This window comes from Xenopus laevis, chromosome 2L (assembly GCF_017654675.1).
Source record: "Xenopus laevis strain J_2021 chromosome 2L, Xenopus_laevis_v10.1, whole genome shotgun sequence".
NCBI classification, from domain to species: Eukaryota; Metazoa; Chordata; class Amphibia; order Anura; family Pipidae; genus Xenopus; species Xenopus laevis.
Genome location: NC_054373.1, coordinates 74,157,794 through 74,180,009, shown reverse-complemented (window position 1 = coordinate 74,180,009; position 22,216 = coordinate 74,157,794). Strand labels below are relative to the sequence as shown.

At 39.3% G+C, this 22,216-nt stretch overlaps 1 protein-coding gene across 2 annotated transcripts in view; it reads right to left on the bottom strand.

The window, feature by feature from the left end:
* The window catches only part of csmd1.L (CUB and Sushi multiple domains 1 L homeolog), a 90,618-nt gene that overhangs the window by 48,297 nt on the left and 20,105 nt on the right, over positions 1 to 22,216 (bottom strand). For both annotated transcript variants that reach the window (XM_041580781.1, NM_001114809.1), the window contains 6 exon segments: positions 20,696 to 20,887; positions 19,083 to 19,179; positions 9,284 to 9,363; positions 7,868 to 8,050; positions 2,848 to 3,027; positions 2,068 to 2,247 (listed from right to left, as the gene is read on the bottom strand). In XM_041580781.1, coding sequence (XP_041436715.1) covers positions 2,068 to 2,247; positions 2,848 to 3,027; positions 7,868 to 8,050; positions 9,284 to 9,363; positions 19,083 to 19,179; positions 20,696 to 20,887 — 912 coding nt within the window.

Sequence of the window (22,216 nt, the reverse complement as noted above, 5' to 3'; positions counted from 1 at the left end):
GTTGAGAAACTGATTCCATCTGCTATCCCTCAGTCAAATACCTCTGAAGGTGTTCCAAGTGAAATCGAAGGAACACCTCAGCCATTGCAGGGTCTCCCAACCAAGGGTGCTTCTAATCCTACTCCTGCAACATTTAGGATAAAGACCATCAAAATACAACAAGGGGGAGAAATTGTGTATTCCTCAGCCAGGAAGAGTCTAGGAACATGGAGGACATCAAAAGGGAGGTTGACACAGGTGTAGCAAATCATTCTGCACCTCCCTGCTGAGAAACTGAGAACTTTTCTTAAAAGCACTGTTGGTGTTAAATTGCAAAATAAGTTGCATATGGCTCCAGAGAAGTGGCATTATGTGGCTTCTATCTATCTATCTATCTATCTATCTATCTATCTATCTATCTATCCATCTATCTATCTATCTATCTATCTATCTATCTATCACTATTAATACATCAGGGTTATAAAAGAGACCAAGAACTATGGAACAGCAGAATACCTTTGTATCGTTAAAATCTGCAAATAGTGCTTTTCTCTCCATACCTGTGTGAGGGCTAAAACACTTATCAACACACACTAATGACGCTGAGTAAAAGCACTCTTAATACAAATAGCTGTCAGGAGCCTTTGTGAGTGTTTCAGGTATTCTCCTTTCTTTGCCAAGGAAGGTGCTCTGTGAATTTCCTTCAAGAGACCCATACTACTCCAGAGCTTGAAGCATTTGGAGTGGAAGGGCAGGGACTTTTTCATCATCTTACATGGATATCATGTGGGGTGGTGACTCTGTTCTCAGAATCCTTCCAGCCAGAGGTCTGAGTGTTCAAGGCCATATGTTGCATCTCCATGTCTGGGAGTTGAATAGCATATGCAATCTGATAAACGTGTATGCACCAACTTCTGGACCGGAGAGGACGTGGTTCTTTGAAAGTTTGTCAGCCTATATGGAGCCTTGATTATGTGGATGATTTTAATTCCACCCTCGATGTTCAAGACTACAATGTACCCCAGAGAAGGGACATATCATAGTCAGCACTGCAGGAACTCCTCGACGATTTCTCCTTGGTTGACATCTGAACCCTTTATTCCAGTTTGGTGCTCAGACCCACTGGAGACTTAAGTTGGAGAGTGCATAGAGCACAGGAAAGTATTTAGCCGGTTTTACAGACTCCCACATTTCCAAAAATCATCTAAAAACTTCCAGTTTGAAGCATCTTATCTCCCACATATCAATAGGTACCAAGTTTTACACACCCTAAAATTGGATGCCAGCAGTCCACTGAACAGTTTGATGCCCAAAATGTATTGATTTACCTAAGTACGCATATAGGGGCCTCAAAATGAAGACACCCGATAGGAGCTTTCAGTTCTGTACTTCCAGATACTGCAAAATCAACACATTTACAGCATTTTTGAGGGATAAAGGTACAAAAAAGTACGTTCAACCCAGAATACCATATATTTTTGGAAAGTACACATTCCCTCGAATCCAAATTGCGTATACATGTCTTTCTAATCCAAAGTATCAAGTCGTAAAGCTTTCCTACATTTGGTGATTTTGGTGACATTTCCAAAACTGAAAACTCACCTCAAAACTGAAGCAATGGGCATTACAAATGGAACAAGACCAAGCCCTTAATAGTAAAGTAACTTTACTATGTGCAGTAGCTCCACGGTTCCCCTTCTTCAATAGGCGCAGTTGCACAACATTCATCAGAGAAGGCAGGATGGATGAATAGGCAACCAGGTGAAAGTGCAAGAGTGTGTTTAGACAATTGTGTAAATATATCTTCATTGTGCACATTTTAGAGTACCTGTACTTGCACAAGCGTACAGATGTGCAATTCATCACTGCCTAAAAATCAGTGCAGTCTACCATATCAAAGTTTTTTTTGTAGCCCTGTAGCATGCAGTTATTGGAACCAACTTCTAATTAACTGAAATCCAGAACAGTAAAGTGTGCTTTAGTTTGGGATTAAATGTTAGATTTACATCAGCCAGTCACACATAACATTCTGCTGTATGTTGTTTTTTTCATTAGTTGTCCTTTTATATATAAAAAATGAATACTTACAGAGGCAGCTGGGTATTTCTGGTTTCCACTGACTATCAATGCTGCATGTTATAGTGTCAGATCCTTGCATTGCAAAACCTTTAAGACATTCAAATCTAACAATATCATTTAGTTTATATGGACCCATAAATGCTGCCAACTTCTTTGAATTGGGCACCACAGGATTAGGGCAGTTGACATCTAAAAAAACAAGTAAAGGAAATCCATATGAGAAGAGAAGGAGAGGCACACTGCGTTATATACCAAGTCCTCTTAACGGAATAATCCATTTTATTAACACATTTATATCTATCAAAGATTAAACATGTTTGTTGACCATAAACATACAGGTTGTATTGTATACAATTTAGGCATTGGACAGCTGCAATGTTTGCTCTAATTCCTTCTCGGCTATGTGCGCAAAAAAAAATGATTTTGTGTGCACATTTTAATCTTGTGTGCACATTTTAAAAAACTTTGTGCGCAGGTCAGACAAAATGTTTTTTTTTCTCACAAAATTCTTTGCACACCACAGTTTGTTGTGTGGCATCAAAACTTATGTGTGTGCGCATGAGCGCACAGCTTAGAGGGAACATTGAGCAGCTGACACCTAAAAATACACAAAAGAAATCCATATAAAAAAATCCATAGGATAGAATACATAGAATACATACACAGAACCACTGCTACTACCAAGTTTTCTGAAACCACTGATCCAACACAATGATAATAAAGAACCACATCTTATACCAAAAGTTTTATATTTAGTTGCCTTTTCGTATATTCAAAATTAATACTTACGGAGGCAGCTGGGAATTTGTGGCTTCCACTGACTATCAATACCACATGTTATAGTGTCTGATCCTTTCATTTGCAAACCTTTGTGACATTCAAATCTAACAGCATAATTCAGTTTATATGGACCCATAAATCCTGACAATTTCTTTGAATTGGGCACCACAGGATTAGGGCAGTTAACATCTAAAAAAACAAGTAAAGGAAATCCAAATGAGAAGAGAAGGAGAGGCACACTGCGGTACATACCAAGTCCTCTTAACGGAATAATCCATTTTATTAACACATTTATATCTATCAAGGATTAAACATGTTTGTTGACCATACACATACAGGTTGTATTGTATACATTTTTGGACACTTTTCAAAAAATTAAAACTGTAGAATGATGTGTGCATATGTTGCACCAAAGAATCACTTTGTTTTATAATCCCCCGCTGTGACCACATCAATGCATAAATATAATCTTGACCAACAGATAACCCGATTGGAACCATGTATAGAATCAACCTGGAAATGTGCAGCTCTCATTTCTGTTAAGTCAGTGCTATCCAGCTTCTGTGGTACTGAGGGCCAGAATTTTTCTGGCCTACGTGGTGGATGGATAATAAGAAAAAACAGTATTAGCCACTCCCTGTTTTTAAACCACACAAACTTTAAACCACACCCATGCTACCACAAGAACTTTTAAGACCATGTCCACATTAATTGTGGTAACACACCAAAAAAAACAAATGGTTGGTGCTCACTGCATGGATATCACTTAGCACTCCTTTGTGAAAAATATAAGTCATATTAAAGAGATACCAGAAATGAAACCTTTTTTTATATCTATCATAATATTGTCTTTGCATGTTATCTATAATTTTGCCATAAGTATTTGCAAATGCTTTTACATTACCCATCTGATCCCCCCCCAATGTTCCTCTATAAGGGGGCTGCCATATTTGAGCTTCAGCAATCTGTTAGCATAAGAAAATCTGACATGTTGAGAAGGAACAGTCAGGATTGCAAAACAGTCAGGTTTACTTCAAGTAACAATTACTTACAAAAGCAGCCCTATCAGTACAAAAACGATCTACTTGAGCTATAGGTAACTTTTGATGTACAGTAATATTTTGAATAATCATTTTTTAGTGTCAGTATCACTTTAAGACATAACCTTAAATACATATGCCTCGTCCTCTCCTGTGGATAACACAGAGCACATGCTTAAACAACTTAGGGCCCACAGTTTAACAATAATTTTCAAATGCTAACAAACCCCCAGAACAAATTCCAGGCTTATGCTCCACAGGCAGAGTATGGGACACACACGGAACATAGGGCAGACAGAGTATGGCACACACAGGGAACATAGGGAAGACAGAGTATGGCACACAGAGAGCATAGGGCAGGCAGAGTATGAAACACACATAGGTAACTTTTTGATTTGATTTTGATGTACAGTAATATTTTGAATAATAATTTTTTAGTGTCAGTATCACTTTAAGACATACCCTTAAATACATATGCCTCATCCTCTCCCGTGGATAACACAGAGTCCCCCCAGCACATGCTTAAACACCTTAGGGGAGGCAGAGCATTGCACACAGGGAGCATAGGACCAGAGCTGGGCCAAGGTAGTTTGGCACCCTAGGCAAGGGTTCCAATCAGCGCCCCCCCCCCCACTATTAGCATTTCCCCCCTTACCATTACAGGTTTTTAATATAAGAAAACACATTATTTAATGAAACTTAATCCCACCTGTACCTGTGCCAGCCCAGCAGCCAATAGCCATCAATATTGCCCCAAGGCAGCAGGCCCAAGCCCCCCCATCTGTACCTGTGCCACACTGCCACTGCCAGCAGCCAACAATGAGCCCAGGCCCAGTCAGCCATATTGACCCCCAAGGCAGCCCCCCATCTGTACCAGCAGCCATCAAGGCCCCCAAGGCAGCCTCCCATCTGTACCAGCAGCTATCAAGGCCCCAAGGCAGCTCCCCATCTGTACCAGCAGCCAGCCCAGACATGGCCCCCATTATCTGTATATGTGCCAGCAACGACTTCAATGTAGGATAAGATAAGATTACAGCCAGGGCCCCAGCATGTACAGACAGCGTCACAGCAGGTCTCTCTTCATCGCCGAGTACTGCTCCCTCTAGGCGTGCACACCGCACGGTCAGCAGGTCCATTCCTCTCTGTCAGCCGTGGCCAACTGAACCGATACGTATCCACAGACCAATGTGCATGCGTGCAGGCGCGTCACAGTGAAAGTGACACTCCCAGGGTGGGGGAGTGCTGGCTGCGGCCTGCTGCTTCTGAGGATAAAACAAATCCCAGAGAGGGGGTTGGGGCCCTTGTGGGCATGCAAATTTTTTAGATTTAAACTTTAATACTAAAGGCCATGGTAACTAAATTTTAATAATGAAAAAAAAATTCTCCCTAAGAAGTGCGCCCCCCCCCAGTTATTGCGCCCACATCCAAGCGTCCAGGAAGCAACAAGCGGCAAGTGGATTGTGGAGGAAACGCTGGTCGGAGCCCCAACAGTAACCGCTAGGAAAGACTTGCAGCAGTACGGATTCGCATGGATAAGGGACTATATGCCTGTTGTAACTACTAAAATGTGAGTGCAACCAGTTGGTTTTTTAGGATATTTAATAAAAAGGGTTTTTACACTATATCTGCGCATTTTTAACCTCTTCCAGCTCAGAAGGAATACCCTACAATTTTATTCTTTACAAATCGTGATGTGCATATGCTAAATCTAAACGTTTGTAAGTACCCATTTAATAGCCACTTGTGGTGAATCGTAAAGGGTAACTGCACCAAATAGTTTTTTTGTTTTTTTTTTGGTTGTGGCACTACAACTCTCAGTAAATACTACACTATAAAAATCCTTTTTCCTTTTTTCATCATACCCTTTTCCCTTGAGCTTTAAATTAGCGCTGACCTTTTAAAGAAAATTTTGAAAGCAGACACAGCAGGCAAACTTTCATGTGGGGGGCAAACAAGGGGGGTTGCTAGCTGCCAGTTGGACATCCCTATGTTAAGTAATCTGAGTGGTCGCTATTAGATCAGTGATATATGGCCATTTGTTCCAACCTGTATAACCATTTGGCTGATTCTCCTGTGGGAAGATTGGTCATAAGTTGTCAAATGTTGCATGGAGTCTCACATTTTACCCTTATAACAAAGGGGTAAATTAAAAGAAAAAATAAAAGTCCAAGTACTACAGGTATAGGATCTAATATCTGAAATGCTTGGGACCTGGGGCCATAGGATACGTGTAACAATTATCAAGACACGACCATATTAGTAACACACGACAGATAAAGCTATAGTAACCCACAAAATAAAACAAACATAATTTCCTATTCGTTTTTTTGACCTAGGAACCATTTAACCAGTGGTTAAGGGCTCTTACACATGAGCGTTTTTACCTGCGCTCCCCTGCGTTCCGTTTTTCGGCGTTCAGCCGCAGGGGAGCGCAGGAATAGACGCTTTTAATTATTTCAAATGGGGCTGTACTCACACAGGCGCATGTAGGCGCCGAACGCAGGTTGAGACGCAACATGCTGCATTTTTCCTGCGTTCGGCGCCTACATGCGCCTGTGTTAGTACAGCCCCATTTGAAATAATTAAATGCGTCTATTCCTGCACTCCCCTGCGGCTGAACGACGAAAAACGGAACGCAGGTAAAAACGCTCATGTGTAAGAGCCCTAACCTTGTACACACTAATAATTTATAATGCTACCTGCTGATTGGTTGCTATGGGTTACTAGACAAGTAGCAAACTGTAGAGCATTTATTACATTATCTTGATGGTTTGACTTTTTTTTAAAGCTTACAATGGGATAACGGAACATTTATTTATAATGAATATGATATGAGTTTAAACAGTACCCATGTCTTCAGCAGTGCTCACAGTTAAAATTTGGCATGGGCATTATATACTTATTGATGTGCATTAAAATGTTCCAATTTCTCCTGTCTACTAGGAAATCCTTCTCTGAATCAGGCTGCTCCCTGAACATCAGAAGCACAGAGATTTCCTGAAGACTGGGTCTCATTGACTCAGTGGCGTAACTAGATATTACTGGGCCCCACAGCAAATTATTTTTCAGGCCCCCAAAGTGTTTAGAGGTTGACTTGTTTCTCCAATATTTATTGAAATTGTATATGAATTAGGGCCTCATGGGGCCCCTATACCTCCTGGGCCCCCCTGCAGCCGCAGGGTCTGCTTCCTCTATAGTTACGCCCCTGCATTGACTTAATTGGGAAGACCAGCCAAATGCAGATTTGGGTGTGTTGAAGGTTTCAAGTGATGCCATTATTTCTGCTTGTCGAAAATCAGATACATCAGTCAGTAACCTTATCTTTGACATGAATGATGCAGCACTTAAACTGTGGTGTTGGGATTTGCCATGGTAGCACATAAATATAAACAGTAGACCTATTTGACCTTTGGTGCTTAGCTGATCCTCAATCTTCGACTGCATGTTGCTGGGTTGTTACATAGAGTTACTTGAATTTTATTTAGGTTTAAAAAAACACATTTCCATCAAGTTCAGCCCCTCCCAATGACACCAGTGCATATTTAGATATAGAGATGTAAAGTATGGGACCTGTTATCCTGAATTCACGGGACCTGGGTTTTTCGGATAACAGATGTTTCTGTAATTTGGATCTTCACACCTTAAGTCTACTAGAAAATCATGTAAACATTAAATAAACCAAATAGACTGGTTTTGCTTCCAATAAGGATTAATTATACTGTATCTTTGTTTGCTCAAGTACTAGGTACTGTTTTATTATTACAGAGAAAAATGGAATCAAATGGAGTTTATGGGAAACAGCCTTTCCGTTTAATATGGAGCTTTCTGGATAACGGATAATTAACAGTGGATCTTAAAAACCCCAATAGCTTTGGATATTATGCTTGTCCAAGAAGACATCTAAGCTACGCTAGTTCCCAAAAATGGGGTTGGAAAGGGAACAGATGTTAAAAGTGTATATCAGGATACCTTCAGAAACGAGTTCCCACCTATGCATTTAGGAGGAGGATTGCTCCAGGTCCCATTCTCTGTACAGAAAACGTTACGTTCACCCATGATCTCAAGGTTATGAGCAATGCATTGGTACTTCACAGACTCCAAGTATATATATTCTTCTTTTTGTGGAGAAAATTTTACACCGAGTATATTTTCTGGAGGTGGACAAGTAACAACTATAAAGAAAAGAGATTTATATTTTTAATCAAGAAAAACAACACTAAATGATAATAAAATTGAAACAGATGTATTCCAAGGTCCCTAGAGCTGGGAACAACACAGTGGCTGATTTACGGCGAAAGATGTAAAAACGCTACTGACACGTTCCTATAAAAATCATAGGGCCGTGTCAGTATAAAGTAAAAGTTGCACACGTAATTGTCCCGCCCCAGGCCCCGCAAACCTATGTTCACCCAACCCTCCGACTAGGGTTGCCACCAGGCAAAACACCTGCCAAGGCCGGGGCCGGTATTACAAATATACCGGCAATGTAGCTGCCGATAAAGTTGTAATACCCTTAAAAAGACCCCCTCGGCCAGCCCCCAATCCCTTTTAAACTTACCTTGTCCTTTGGTTCTTCTCCTGCTCACACCGTGGCCACGCCCCTTTACAACATAACCCGCCCCATTTGCCGTCACGCCACGCCCCCTTTTTTGTACCCACCCCCTCCAGCCGGAATTTTTTGGGGGAAAAGATGGCAACCCTACCTCCGACACAGCTAAAAGTCCTTCTGAGCCATTTCAGTGACGCTGGACTGGGGATGGCACGATCCTTCCTGATTATGAATGAAAACAGGAATTCAGCCTATGGAAGGATTGCTCCGCGCCCAGCATCACTGAAGCAACCTGGTCAGGTTACCAGATCTGTTACTAGTGTCAGCGAGTCAGCAGCACACGGGTTTGCGGGGCTGGGAGTGGCTTTGTGGGGGGCTTTTCAAGGAATGATTATGTGTGTAGCATTTACTTTATACTGACACGTTCCTATGATTTATATAGGAACGTGTCAGTATCGCTTTAAACTGCAATTGCAAATTGTTGTAACTAATTAATGCTGATTGATTGCTATTGGCAACCGCACTTGTGCAATTTAGCACCTACCCTATAATATAATAGAATAAAGTAGTATAAAGTGATGCTACAACAGTTACAGGAATACAATGTTCTACAATCTACAATGTTATGAAACGATATATGTATATATTGAAAGCTGTAAACAGTCAGAAGAAGAAGGGAAATAAATCTATCTAGAATTAGCCATTCTATAGCATACTAAAGGTGAACCACCTCTTTAACAGTCTGTCTGTTCTGTGTGTACAGGAGGGAAACAAAGGTTGAACAGTGCAAGATGAAGAGCAATATCTTGTCACTAACTAATTTACATATAAGCAAATGAATATACATTGTGATCACCTTCACATACTGGAATAGAATTACTCCAACTTCCATCTGCTTGACAGTATCTGTAATTTATCTTTGAGATCATTGTATATCTGAAAACATAAACATATGTTACAAATAAAGGATTATTTTGTGAATTAAATAGTAATTTCAGTATTTTAACATACAAGATCTTTGGTTTGAAACCTCTATAATTCTGTAACTATAAAGCGAGTGTGGGAGCTGCTAAACGAGTGTTGCATGTGATCTAAGGGTAGGACTTCACAGATGATTTCCGCACAATCCGACGTGCTGCGCAAAAACGCAGGCGTCACTTTGGATGCAACAGAAATAAGGTGAGTAATGGAAATGTCAGATGAAGTCACAGTGTGCAGTGTCTGCATCACATCGAAAAGTAGTTTTTGCGCATTGAAAAGTAGCACTTCCATTATACTTAAAGGTTTTGCTCTGTATTAAAAGGGGCAATGATTCACGGCAGGAAGGGGTCATTATTTCACTGTATAGATCACTGGTAAGGCCCCATCTAGAATATGCCGTATAGTTTTGGTCTCCAGTGCTCAAACAGAACATTATTATATTAGAGAGGGTACAGAGAAGGGCAACTAAGCAGGTAAAAGGTATGGAAAATCTTAGTTATGAGGAAAGACTTGGTCTTCTCTAGCATGAACAACCCCAACTTGGCCAGCCTTTCCTTATAACTAAGATTTTCCATAACTTTTACCAGCTTAGTTGCCCTGCTCTGTACCCTCCCTATTACTCTTAAGGGGTGATATGATAACTATGTATAAATATAAAAGAGGATCATATTCTCTAATGCTAAATTTACCAGTAGATCTTTCCAGCTGACACAAGGTCACCCATTCCGATTAGAAGAAAAGAGGTTCCGCCTAAATGTTCAGAAAGGGTTTTGATGCATACGTGCTGCTATTACATTATACTCTGCTGCATCATTTCTACATATATTAATTAATTAAAAGTGTCAATTATGACCACAAGTGAATTAACAAGATGAATGCAATTGTCTCATGTATCAACACCATTCATTAAAAGTTTTTGTGTCTGAACAAGTTCCTTGCACTTCTGTATAGTTGAGTTAAATGCCAATGCACTTGCCCAGTCTGCTCTGATGAATTGTGTGTCACCTACTGATGCTGAGGAACCTTAAAGGTTTGTAGGGGTCTGTTGTTTGGTAGCTTATGCTACTGATGGGACTACCTCCACCCTTAATGTGGTTATAGTTCCAGGGTTTCCACAGCAGGCTGCATGAATAGGAGCACCAGACCAACATAATCATTTGCTAAAGGCATGTAGGGACCTATAGGATATCCTATCCCTATAGAGTTAATCCCCTACCTTTTGTATGTAGTTCTCTTTTCCCTTGTTATTGGGCCAAGCCCTTCTAACTGGTAAAGTGTAACACCCTCACCTATTGGACAAAGAGTGTAATGACACTCCCCTGCCACACTGCTATATAGTGTTGTGCAGGGAGTGGCCTCTTCCTCTTTGGCTCCTGGTGCTGCTGCTAGGTGAATCCCCATTGAGCCTGGGATCACCATAGGCCCCAGTAAGCTTTTACCCCAGAGGGACACCTTTGGTGCTAAGTCGGGGACCAGGTAACCCTGTGAACGAGGAACAGCTGGTGTAGTAGAGGTGTAGCAGAAAGAGCAGTTGTCGCTCCAACGAGGATTGTAGGAGGAAGTAGCTTTCCCACAAGGCCTGTTTGCCTTTAGAGCAGGGAACTCAGTTGATAGGCATCTAGGTTAGCAAAGGACTACCTGTACCCTACCTGATCGATCCCGATCCCCTCACTGTGCAACGAGGGTTAAACTAGGAATTGAAGTACACCTATCTGCAATATCCTTTGGGAGTCGCATCTGTCTGACTGTGAACCTTGTATTGTCCAAAGTGATTCCATCTGCTGTGTCCTATACATCTTTGTAAGTTAACCTGTGGTCATTTGCCTCTGGCATAATAAATCTGTGCTCCTGTTTTACCTTTTAAGAACCTCCTGGTGTCCATTATTCTATTTTCATTTATATGCCTGTGAGTTGTAGTTCAACTACAGTTTAAAGGGGAAGCTTCCATTTGGCGAAGGCTCTGCCCTGAGTGAAGATTTGCAATGTAACCCATGCTCGCTACCTAGCTGGTCACCCTTAACTCCTAATTGGCAGAATAGGCCAACAAAGCGTTACAGGCATTTTAATGCAAACATGAAATTATGTAATCCCAAATATGAAAATGTTAGGTGCAACATGCACCCAATTTGTGAAAAGATGCCCTCCCAATTTTGGCACATGCAGTGGACTACAGTTCCGTGCAAAAGTATCCACCCCCTTGGCTTTTTACCTATTTTGTTACATTCCAACCTGTAATTTAAATGTTTCTTAATCTTATTTTATGTGATGGATCTGCACAAAATAGTCTAAGTTGGTGAAGTGAAATAAGAAAAATATATATAAAAAAATGTAAAAAAAATAAAAAACTGAAAATTGGCATGTGCATATATATATATATATATATATATATATATATACATATCCTCCCTTTGCCATGAAGCTCCTAAAAAATTCTGGTGCAACCAATTACCTTCAAAAGTCACATAATTAGTGAAATGAAGTCCACTTTTGTGCAATCTGATCAAGTGTCACGTGATCTGTCAGTATAAACACACCTTATCTAACATGGTACCACAACAATGGTACCACAACAAACCTGCCAAAGAGGGCCACCCACCAAAACTCACAGACCGGGCAAGGAGGGCATTAATCAGAGAGGCAGCACAGAGACCAAAGGTAACCATGAAGGAGTTGCAGAGTTCCACAGCAGAGACTGGAGTATCTGTCCATAGGACCACAATATGCCATACACTCCATAGAGCTGGGCTTTATGGAAGAGTGGCCAGAAAAAAGCCATTACTTAAAGTTAAAAATAAGAAGGCACTTTTGAGTTTGCCAAAAGGCATGTGGGCGACTCCCTGAATGTATGGAGGAAGGTGCTCTGGTCAGATGAGACTAAAACTTAACTTTTCGGCCACCAAGGAAAATGCTATGTCTGGTGCAAACCCAACACATCCCATCACCCCAAGAACACCATCGTCACAATGAAACATGGTGGTGGCAGCATCACTCTGTGGGGATGTTTTTCAGCAGCAGGGACTGGGAAACTGGTCTGAGTCAAGGGAAAGATGGATGGTGTTAAATACAGGGATATTCTTGAGCAAAACCTGTGTGAGTCTGCCTGTGATTTGAGACTGGGATGGAGGTTCACCTTCCAGCAGGAAAATGAGCTGAAGCATACTGCTAAAGCAACACTCGAGTGGTTTAAGGGCAAACATTTTAATGTGTTGGAATGGCCTAGTCAAAGTCCAGACCACAATCCAATTGAGAATCTGTGGTCAGACTTGAAGATTGCTGTTCACAAGCGAAAACCATCCAACACGAAGGAGCTGGAGCAGTTTTGCCTTGAGGAATGGGCAAAAATCCCAGTGGCAAGATATGGCAAGCTCATAGAGACTTATCCAAAGCGGCTGAATACTTTTGCAAGGCACTATAAGCTAAATATAACTTTTTGCAAGGCACTGTCAGCTAAATATAACTAAATATTATTTATTACTTACCTTACATGTAAGCCTTTAAGTGCCACAAGTATCATTGTGGCAGTGACATCAATTTCAAGTTTGCTCTTTGGTCTATGTTTTACATAGACCAAAGAGCAAACCCGCAGCATGGCAAGATCAGAACTGCAGAGCTCTGGGATTCATAAAGGTTGAAAAATATTGCTCACAATCATTCAGCATGTTGTATTCACATTTACAAGCAAAATGTTTTCACCCATCTATTCTTGCCTTAAATTATGAATGCATAATTTTCTGTTAATGTATTAAGATAGGTGCTAAATTGCACCAGTACAGGTGTCCATGGCAGCCAATCACATCTTTGTCTTCATTTTCTTGTATTAGACTAAAACTAAATGCTTATTGGTTGTTATGAATAACTGCACCTAAGCAGTTTAGCAGATATGCTTAACTCATGATTATCTGACCTGACCGTTGTTTTGAACATGTAGTTTGTCTATTGCCTGCCCTAACTTGACTGTAAGAACTTATTGTTGTCTCCCATCTGATCTGACACTGGCACATTATAAAAGCTTGTTGTTTGTGTGCTTTTTGTGCTGATCTGTGGTTTGATTCTCAACCTGCCACTTATACATTGGTCTACCATTTATCTTTTTTTCAGAAAACTTATGAAAACATTTCATCCTGTACAGTAACTTTGCTCTTGATTCTTATCATGTTCGTAACATCATTTCACAATGTTACAATGCACACAGGCTCTTCCTGCCACTCATACACCTGCAGTAAACAGAATACATTGGTTTTTGTGATGTACACAGTTTGCTGTCATTGGAAAACACAGACCAACGCTTTCTATCGAAGTCATAAAAGGAGAGCAAAATACTAAAAACTAATGTGGCTAAAAACGCAATATTTTATATAATGACTGTGGCGTTTATACAAATGGCCTGTAGATGTCACTGTGCTCAAGACTTATACTGTGTCTATTTTTCTTTGGATTCTTTAACTTTAAGTATATGTATTCATTTGTTCAATTCCTTGGTATGTCATGCAGCAATGTATATTCTTCTTCTATGCTTATCTTGACATACTTAATATGTTGTACACCATAATCTGTTGTGTTTATGAAAACCCAATAAAACATTGTTGAGAATACTTATACTGTGCATACTTTCTATACAGCGTGTGGTGTTAGAGTTGCTTACTGTTGTGTAATGGCTGCATGAGCCTGCTAATAAAGCACAGTTATACTCTACTCATCCTCTGCTACCAAAACATAACAAATTGATGACGAGATGTCTCTTCTACCTCTGCAGCAGCCTGCACCCTTCCCTGGTGAGCTTACCATACCTTTTACTGCTTGGATCTGAAAATTATATTATTGCTGCTAAACAAGGGGAGATTTCTGCTGCTAGAAAGCGTGCTTTACTTATTCACTGCCTGGGAGCAGAGGGACAGCGTATATTCTACACATTACCATTACCTGATGAGACTTATGAACTGCACTTACTGCTTTAAAGAACTTTTTCGTGCCAAGAGTAAATGTGGTTGCTGAAAAATATCAATTCCGCCAACGTGGACAGCGTAATGGCGAATCCACAAAACAATTTGTAGCAGCTTTGAGAGAGCTAGTTGTTACCTGTGACTTTGGGAATCTAACAGATGAAATGCTAAGAGACCAAATAATGGAAAAAACAAACTCACATAACATTAGAGAGAGATTGCTCCTAGAGCAGGATTTAACCCTTGCAAAGGCTATTACAGTTGCTAGACAAATTGAAATAGCAGGCTAAAACTCTCAATCAGGGAACTGCTGGGAAGGTATAGACTGTGAATTCAGCACTGTGGACTAATAATGCACAGTCACAGGAAAAATACAGTGCTAAGGAAAGGGATTCACTGCAAAACTGTGCAGCAAATACAAATAAAAAATACTGCTTTCGCTGTGGTTCAACACAACACACTGCAAATTATGCTACATGCCCTGCAAAAGCTGTTCAGTGCCACAAATGCAAAAAGTTAGGACATTTTGCTAAGATCAGCCGTAGTTCTGCTAAAGATGTTCATGAAGTCACTACTACAAATGTCACAGTATTAAGTGTGGATAAAGCTGACACATTTATTCCAGATAAGTTTATATGCACTGTCAATGTCAATACTGCTTCTGCTGACAAGGGACACTTCTTTAACCTGATGCTTGATACAAGTTAAGCTTTTTCTATACTACCAAAGGATATTTTCTTAAAATACTTTGAAAAAGATGCGCTTGTTGCACCTGCCCTGAGACTGGTCATTAACTTAAAGGATCCAATCTCTGTGCTTGGTTGCTTGCCAGTGACTGTACAATTTGAATCAAATACTGAAAAATGTGACTTTTACATTGTGAATAAGGGCACTGCTATACTTTGAAGGGATCTCTTTGCTGCATTAAACGTACAATTAGTTGGTGGTCTCATTACAGCACCAGTGCCTGCCACACAGCCAGTGTCTAGAATTTCACCACAAAGCAACAGTTCACTGGGCTGTGAAAAGAACTTTGTACACAAAGTTAAGTTGAGACCAGATGTAAAACCAGTACCATTTCCTGATTCATTATGGGAAAAACTTGCTATTGATATTGTGGGTCCTTTTACAGATGCTCCTATAGACTGCAGATTTGCTATAACCTTGATAGGAGTGTATCGTAATTTTTCCAGCTCTGAATGGGTGATGGTAAAAAGCTTACATAATAACAAAACCATAATTATTAAGAAGGCAGATAAAGGGGGAGCCATGGTAATTATGGAAAAAATTCAATATGATTTTGAAGCAGAAAGGCATCTTAGTGATGGTGTATCCTATGAAATACTTGATGACCCTACATGGCAAACTAAAAGAATAATTGATGCTTTATTGTATGAAGCTGAAATCGAGGGGGTTATTATGCCTTAACAGTATAATTTCCACGGACACCTGTCTTCTACCTACTCCCCAAAATACATAAGGATCCTCTAAATCCGCCTGGTAGACCCATCGTATCAGGGAGTGGATCCTTACTACAGCCACTGGCCATTTTGGTAGATAACTATTTGCAGCCCATTGTGCAGGGTTTACCCACATGTCTAAAGGGCACCCCTGATTTTCTCAATACAGTTAACCATATTTCAATTCCAGAAGCTAAAGGTGTACCTATGCACAATGGATTTGGCCAGCTTGTACACATGCATTCCGCATGATGAGGGGCTAGAAAGTGTTTGGCACCACCTTTCCATAAAACACTCTGATGATCCCCAAATAATTTCATTGATATGCTCGTTATTGCAGCTGGTCCTAACTAAAAATTATTTTCAATTTGACAAAAATTTTTTTTGCACAAATAAGGGACCAGTATGGGGGCCAATATGGCACCCACTTACACAAACATATTTATGTATGATTTGGAAGAAAAGATAATCTTACAAAATGCCATGTTTTCACAGTATATATACTGGTATTGTCGCTTTGTGGATGACATATTTTTGGTATGGTGCGGGCCTCACAGTAAGCTTTCACAGTTTATTGAATACATCAACAAGGTACATCCTACGATTAAGTTTGTATTACATAATGACACCTCACACATTGAATCTCTTGATGTTTCAATATACTGTGAAACTAATAAGCTATCCACCATGTTATACAGAAAACCAGTTGATAAAAATAACATGCTATTATATGACAGCTTCCATCCACTAGGTAATACAAAAGGTTTACCCAAAAGCCAGTTGGTGCAAATGCATTACTTCTGAGACTAATATAGTCAGTTAGTAAGTATTATAATTAACCATTAATTCAGTTATTGAAAATAATTATCAAATTATGTGTGTACCAGATCTGCTTTCACTTCAATCAATAGTGATGGACTCAAGTGACTTTGTTTGAACTTTATTTGAACCTTTTTGAAAAATAGTTTTTGAAAAAATGTTCTCGTATTTTTTGAGCACATTTTTACCAAAAGTTTTTGGACTCAAGGAACAAGGCTTGGGGACCTGGTGTTACACTGGAGCTGTTATGTCAATGCTATTGGAATTGTTGAATGTTAATTATATACAATGTACTATTGTTTGCAATATAGGGGTATAGTATTGCACACTAGATGGCACTCTACATATTGTTATATGAGCAATGTTGGGATCTATGGTAGGTTATCAGTTATGAAGGGCAGTTGATGTCCTGAAACGTTTGATCGTGACCTGCGTGTCCAGAGCACTTAAATAAATTTGGGAACCCCCCATTTTTGACTAAGGTCTTGGCATTCTAATTTTTTCTCAGTACTGCCAGTGGGAGAGGCCAGTACCAATACCTTTTTCCTCATAATCTTGAATTTTTGCACTGGTTTCTGTGCTGCCATGTAGTTATCTGTACTGATTACTAATCAGCCTTATCTGGTACAGAAGCCCAAAACATAATGTACAACATTTCTAGTCTACTTCTTTAGTTAATTCAAATTTTATTTAATCATGGGCATAACAAGCTTGTGGCTGGCCCCCCTGCCAGAAAAACTTTTGAAGTGTCCAATGCGCACAGCTGCTCCTACCCCCAACTCACCCCCGTTTGCAACCCCCGCTGCAAGCTCGCACAGCCACGAGTGTGTCAATTAGAAGTAGGAAAAAAGCAGTGGGGGAATTCAAACGCTATAGAAGAAGCAGACCCAGAGGCCCAGCCCCATTTTCCCTGCCCCCCCTGCCCGTTGCGGGGTCTGCTTCCTCTATAGCCTTCCACTCACTTTAATGATTTTCTTTTTTTCTGTAATAATAAAATAGTACCTTGTACTTGGCCCTAACTAACCTACATGAATTTGTATTGGTGGACAAACAAACTTGTTGGGTTTATTTAATGTTTTAATGATATTTTAGCAGACTAAAGGTATGGTGATCTGCATTATGGTAAGATTTCTTATCCGGAAAACCCCAGTTCTCAAAGCATTTCAGATAATAGACCTTTACCTGTATAACTTAAGTTTGAACTATTAACAGACTTTGAACTATTAACAGTTGTGAGAAGATACTTTTTTTTCTGGCTCAGAAAACTCCATTACTACACCAATTACTACACCAATGCTAAATTTCTTCCATCAAGGGCATCAAAACATTGGAAGATACCTTTGTATTGTTCATTTGTTGCACAGACAGGAGCTTATTATGCATCTATGGGAAATTGCAATAAAGGTGCAATGATTGTTTTTAGTCATTAGAACTGGTGCCATTTACTGCTTATCATATTCCACGTAGCGTTATTTTACAAAATGTTGCCCCTTTAATTACGGAGGACAAAAACTGTGGAGACGTAAGCAGAATATTGAAGTTCTTAGAAATCAAAATATAAATGAGTCAGTGTCACTGTGGTTATGTAAAAATGCATATTCACAGTTTATTGTGGTTCATTAAGTGCATGTTGATAGAAGTACCAGGGAAGGAGTAACCTTGAAAATTCAAGGTAGGGTTCCTACCATACAAAAATTTTATCAAAAGATATATGTCCCAAGGCTTATTTTTAGTAAAAATAAATTATTTATTAGTATTCACATTTAAAAAGTTTGATACATACTGACCCCACATGGCCCACCTTATGCGTTTCGTACCCTCCAGCACTTAGTCATAAGTGCAAAAATAAATAATTTATTAGTATTCACATTTAAAATGTTTGATACATACTGACCCCACATGGCCCACCTTACGCGTTTCATACCCTCCGGCACTTGGCCATAGGTGTCGACACCTATGACTAAGTGCCGGAGGGTTGGCTGCCTTTGGAACCGGGGCATGTCCCTCTGGCTGTGTTCAAGGATATATACGGAAATCAGATGCATGGACTCCCGATTATAAAATAATTTAGAGTTCCTACCATATTGTGTAAAAATCAATTGAGAACAGTACTGCTTGTCCTGGGTCTGGATTCCACTGTCCTCTGTTGACTGAATTAGTGTGCAGAGGACAGAGCACAGGAACAGACCAAATAAATTATCTGCTGTTGGGACCAAACTAACAAATACACCAAGTAAAAAGACCAATGAATGGGTCCAAAGTCACCTGGATAAACATGTCCTTAAATGCACATGTTTCAGAAGCAGATTGTGTAATGATTATGCAAAACATTTCAATAAGACAATTAAACAAAAAGAAAGTAAAAAATAAGTTATAGTGGTCCTTTCAAATTAGGTATTACATGGTATTACAACACATATTGCCATGTCGATATGTAAGCAGATGCAGGACTCACCCCTTTTCACAGAAATAAGTTACCCTTGATCCAACAGAAAAATCTGTTTCCTTAAAATATCCATTAAATGCTTCACCAGGGTATATACAGAGTTTCTCTACAATTGAGATGACATTACAATAAGTAACTTAAATATAAACAAATCAAATACAGTATGAGATTAGATATTCTGGTGGTATACTTTATTACATACATGCTTTATGCTCATGTGTAACTACTGTGCCCTCCCCCAAAATGTGGAAATGCAGCTTGAACTGCTCACAAAAGTCTTTGCCACTTAAGAAGTGAATTTGAAAGAAAACATTTCCACAATTTAGCATATATAACTTTACAAAAAATCTGTGGTATCCAGGTATCCAATATAGGTTGCGAAAAAGCTGGACCAACAAAGAAGTGATGAATTAGAAAATGTATTTATGTAAAGCTTTACACATTTTGTTCCTAAGGGGCACTGAATCATAGACTGGAGAACATCAGAAGTAACAAGATATTTAATTGTAAAACGACCAATCACCACAGAAATCAGCATCCAATGCAATGTCTCAGATAGTAGTCTCAGACATCTTTTTTCTCAGACAGAACAAATTAAGAAGAATATATATACAAAAGTGCTAAGATTTTTAATTGTGGTTAATCCATGATTCAGTGAACTGTTAAATGATTGGTTAACTATCTGAGACATTTCATTGGATGCTTATGTCTGTAGTTTAATCAGACTATAGGGTATATTCAGCAATCTGTGCAAAAAAGTGGAGTAAGAATATACCACAAATCCATCTATGTCATTTGTCCGACTTTCATTCTGTGTACTGAGAATATTTTTGTATACAGAATGTATTCTTGTATACAAAATGTACCTGAGACAAATGGTACTCCATACATGGGTTGAAAAACTGATTTGTGACAGTTACAGCAATTTTTAAGTGACTTTCCACAAAAATCATGGACAGTTGTATTGGATTCTGTAGTAGAATTCTGCCCTAAAAATCACTACTTATGTATAGATGACTGTCATTTTTGTATTAGACTGGTGGAAGATTTGAGAACTCTTTTGAGCTCCCATAGTAAAGTGGCAATACTTTATATATGATTGAAAAGCTATCTGGCAGAAGCACCTTTTAAAGGCAAAGATGATGGTATGTATAGACCAGAGAAAATCATGAAGTCCTTAGGAAGTTGAAGGTTTGACCAATGGAAACGTATAAGGCAGGTGGATTGTACAGAAGTCCTCAGGTTCCTGCTGATTTCAGATCCTTTAAGGATTTTCATGAATCACTACAATATCATTGTGCACAGTGCAGCGCAATTCTGAGGTGCGATGGTTTTAATGCAAAAAAGATAATTGATTTGTACCATTTATAATACATTTGCTATACTATCTGTACACTCATTTATGCTTACTTTACAGATAAAATATTTAAATGACACATACCTAATTTATATAGTATTGTTTATTGTTGTATTGTTCCAGTTGTGTGATGCATTGTTTGCTATAGAAATGTTCTTGTTATATATATATCTACCTGTCCTGGGCAAAGCACCGGGTTTCACCAAAGTGTTTTAAGCCAAAGTGTTTTTACACCAACACAAAAACAAAAGCTGAAGTCACTTACTTTTGCAGAATTCATCTAGTTTTGACCATGTTGTATTAGCCAAACACCGTATGTAATTTTTTTTAAAGCGGATTTTCAAGTATCCAGGCCGACATTCGTACCCCACAATTGAATCTGTGGGGAAAATATTTGTATCCATGTGTTCTGTTTTCAGCTGTGCATATGAAAATCTTGGGGGAGAATCACATGAACCTGTCAAAATAATTACATTTTGTTAGAGCAGGAATCAGACAATTTTTTTTATTTTATTTAGTGCTTATACATTGTCCTTCCCTCCCTACTGTATATTGAACTGACAAAAGGTAGATTTGTAATAGATTTGGAGACACAATTATTTTAGACTAGGGTTATCAAATTATCTATCATCTTTATTCCCTACTAATAACCTCAAGTACTGTATTATTTTACTGGCTTGACAGTAAATATGTCAGCCAGGTGTCAACTATAAACAGAGGTCACAGTGATCCCCAAGCATAAAAGGGATCAGTGACTGCCAAAGCATAATTTTTCAAGCATAGATGAGCTCTGAGACTCTCTCTAGCACAATGGCCTGGAAACATGCTGGAAACATTAAACTGGTTAGACACAGTGAATAGCAATCCACTGGTACAAATAATGGGTTTAATACACCCAATATATCAAAGCACAATAATATGTAATGTCCGCATATCCTAAAATACACCTTACAATCATTATTTTTAGTTTGCAAGATTTGTGGGGCATTGCAAATAGTTACTACAGCCAAAGCTCTGCAAACACATCAAATATGTATATTTTACAATATTGGAGGTGAAAACGTATACTGGCCAAATACTATTGGTACGTGTCTGTCAGGGCCACTAGGCCAGTTGGAGTGATAGTTAGGACTTGGAGAACAGGGACAAAGACTATGGTCAGAAACAGAAGGGTTAATCAGGGTACTGAGCCCAGGTCCTTGGCCTGATGGTAAAAACATATACAGAATGAAGCGAGAAGGCGCACACTCTTAAATCCAACTGAGGGGTGCTAATCCATAGGGGACTCAATTTAGCCCTCTTGAAGCGTTGATAGACCTCAGGACCTGACTAAAGATTTAGAAATGTTAAAAAAGAAGGAGCTACAACTCCATTCACATTGTGTATCATTAAGTGAGTATTACAAGCAGAGGCTTATCCCTCGTGGATTTAGGATATTTAAAACACCCACCACTGGGAGAGATGACAAGGAATTTTGTCAGAAGTGGTGTGCCATTTTGAACAAGGCTTCACTAGACCTTATGGTACTGGTGATTGAACACACGAGTAATAATTTATCCAAAACCCGCATGGAGATTCTTAAAACGGAACTTGAATTTGACAAAGTCTCAAACCAGGAGGAAAGAGATACCTTTAATGCACAATTGTCTCAAAAACTTGATGAATGGAGGAATGACTTACTTGCCTTTAAAAAGAAAATGTTACTAAAGGTCATGCAAGATTACAAAACTGATAACATATATAGGTGGTCTAAAGGTGATATATATTCAACAGAAAACCACTTAGA